General features: G+C 44.0%; 1 protein-coding gene across 1 annotated transcript in view; it reads right to left on the reverse strand.

Moving 5' to 3' along the window:
* Positions 1-1567, reverse strand: part of LOC117101698 — a 15739-nt gene extending 14172 nt beyond the window's left edge. The window contains exons 1-2 of the mRNA XM_033241732.1: positions 1301-1567; positions 26-1069 (exon numbers count right to left, since the gene is read on the reverse strand). Of these exons, the coding sequence (XP_033097623.1) occupies positions 26-1069; positions 1301-1567 (1311 nt within the window). The remainder of the gene's footprint in view (positions 1-25; positions 1070-1300) is intronic.
* Positions 1568-3035: the final 1468 nt, after the last annotated feature.

Genomic DNA, 3035 nt, shown 5'->3' on the forward strand with positions numbered 1-3035 from the left:
GTTGTTGACTGTGGGAATGCATGACTATAGAAGATTTTTCTTGTTCCCCTCTCCTGGCATGGCCTTGGTGTTCCTTGAGCCTAGTGCGGAGATCTCGTCCTGTTTCACCAATGTAAACCTTCCCACATTCGCACGAGATCCGATAAACTCCTAGTTGACTCTGTGCTGGTGGTTTTTCCTTGTGTGTTTGCAGAGTTCGGGATAGTTTGTTGGGTGCGTTATGAAACACTTTGACATCGGCTTGTAATAGAATGTGTTGAATGCGGTGTGAAAGCTGTACCAAATATGGTAAACACACATACTTTCTCGAGTCTGCATTACCTAGCCTATTGCTGGGTCTGGGTGTAGCAATGTCTCTCGTGTGATAACCATTAAGTTTAAGGGCTGCCTTAACATGTTGCACTTCTCTCCGGATGGAGTTGTGGTCGCTGATGCAATGTGCTCTTTTGATGAGTGTGTTACAAACTCCCTTCTTGGTGGACGGATGGTGAAACAAGCGTTTGTTTAGATATCTGTCGGTGTGTGTTGGTTTGCGATAAACTGCATGTGACCAAGTCCCTGCGTCCGGTCTGGTTACCAAAACATCAAGAAAGGTTAAAGAGCGATTGTGTTCCTCCTCCATAGTAAACATGATTGATTTGTGCTGAGAATTCAGGTGATCTATAAAACCATCTAGGTACACCTTACTGTGTTGCCCAATGATAAAAGTACCATCGACGTATCGGAGCCAGAGTTTTGGTTGTTTGGTGACTGAAAGAAGCGCTAGTTGTTCAAACTCTTCGAGGAAAATGTTGGCAATGACTAGGGATAAAGGCGATCCCATAGCCGTGCCCTCTGTTTGTTCGAAAAACTGGTCGAGCCATTTGAAATTAGTGCAGACTAAACACTGTAAAAGTAAATCGTTAATCTGTTGAGGGTTTAGATCTGTTCTTTCCTGGAGAGTGTGGTCCTCTTCTAGACGGTGTTTGGCTGTAAGACAAGCCTCCTCGACAGGTACATTGGTGAATAGTGATTTGATGTCGAAGCTAACAAGAGTGTCTGTAGATTCGAGGTAAACATTCCGGATGGTCTTCACAAAGTGTTGAGAGTTTAGTTACATGGTTACCAGTGTTTGCTACCAGTGGAAACAGTATCCTGGCAAGATACTTGGCGAGAGGGTAAGTTGGTGATCCTCGTAAAGAAACGATGGGCCGTAGTGGAATGTCCGCTTTATGAATTTTTGGTTGTCCGAATAGTCTCGAGCATATGGAAGCCGAAGGTTGGAGTTGGTGGTACAGTGGTTTCGAGAGTGCCTTCAAACGTTGCAGTCCGAGTAACTTGCTTGTAACCATTCTTTCGATGGCATTAGTCGGGCTTTCTTGATCCTCCTATACGTAGGGGTGTTCAAGAGATGCAAGATTTTCTCGTTATACTGGGCGACATCCATGACGACCGTTGCATTGCCCCTGTCCGCAGGTAAAATGTGGATAGTAGGATCAGCACGGAGACTTTTCGAAGCATTTCGTTCATCCTTGGTGATGTTTGGTTTCGGCCTGATGTTCTGGCGAAGCAGTTGAGAAATCTGCATACGGATGTTGTCTGCTAAAGTCTTTCTAACCAGTTAATGAAGGTTCTACTCGCTGGACTATCTCTTCCTTCGGTATAGTTGAAGGTGCCGTGGCGAAGTTCAAACCTAGGACGAGTACTGACCTCTCAGCTGATGACAAATTCCGATTGCTGAGGTTTACTACAGTCTTCAGGCCCTTATCCAGCTTTTTGAATGGGGCGGTGCGTTTTGCGAGCGCAGCGAGCAACCACAACCAGGCTGGGGGTCAGAGGGCCGCCCAGGGCCCCTGGTGGGGGTCCAGGAGGCGGAGGCCCCGGAAAAATTTCCTTTCTTACGTCCTAGTGGACTAATTTGAAGGCATTTTATCATGTTAATCTCTATATGTCCGTGAACACAGCGATAGGGCCTATCAAAAAATTACCAGTGGAGGACATGGAGAAACAAGCAAATTGTTTCCCAAATGAAAAATACTGTATAAATTCGTAACCATTACGAATAAAAATTCAAAATCAATTCTGCTTTTAAATGAATAATAGCAAAGTTTGATATAAAGAGTGGATTAAAAGCGACTGTAAATGAGCTGATTCAAACAACTAGAAGCATTTTAAACAAATTTTAAACATTTTTATTCTTGGCATCGACAGAAAACATATACAGAGGTATAAGCATAGTGATACTGTATGTATACGCTATCTATCCATTGAACCCATGAAGGGGTAAACTGTATAAAAGGATCATCATGATACGACTTCATTCCTATACACTGACATACCGGCTGGTAGTTCGGGGAAGATACACCTAGACGATAACGTGCATATAACGTGTGTATGTTTGTTGTGTTATGTTGCTGGAAGTACAAAAGATTGCGCGTGTGGAGTCAGCGCTCTAGTATTCGTATTGTAACTCATTTGTGCATTCATACAATCTTAATACTGTACTGTTATGTAATTCATTTTATAATAATTCTGGGAACAAGGTCACATTTTTTTTGTTATAATTAGTGGACGTTTTTCGATTTGGGGGAGGGGGTGCGTACGCACCAGACGCACCCCCTGGATACGGGCCTGGTCTTGGCATTGAACTCCGTACGGTGGAGAGAAGCTTTGGAAGTGACACTGTTACTGCATGTGTACATTGGGACAAAGCCGAACTAATAGCCACCGTACCATCTTGGCACTCCAGAAGGACTAGAGAAGCCATCGAAATTCAAAAACACAGTACTGTACATCAAGACATCGGATTTGTCATTAGCGATATTTGGCTGTCCATGTTTAACCGGAACAGGCGAAGCCCACCATTTCCCGCCTTCTGGAACTATGCCTTTGTTTTTGGTCGTTCCCACCCACTTTCCGCCCTGGAACCATGCCTTTTTTTGGGCGTTCCCACCCTTTTGTTTTGTTTTCGTGAACAATGGCTTTTGTTTTAGTCTCTCACTAGCAGTCTTATCACTGTCTCTTATACACATCTAGATGTGTATAAGAGACAGGCC

Source organism: Anneissia japonica, unplaced genomic scaffold (genome assembly GCF_011630105.1).
Source record: "Anneissia japonica isolate Jap-2015-1 unplaced genomic scaffold, ASM1163010v1 scaffold180_len884964_cov147, whole genome shotgun sequence".
Taxonomy (NCBI): Eukaryota; Metazoa; Echinodermata; class Crinoidea; order Comatulida; family Comatulidae; genus Anneissia; species Anneissia japonica.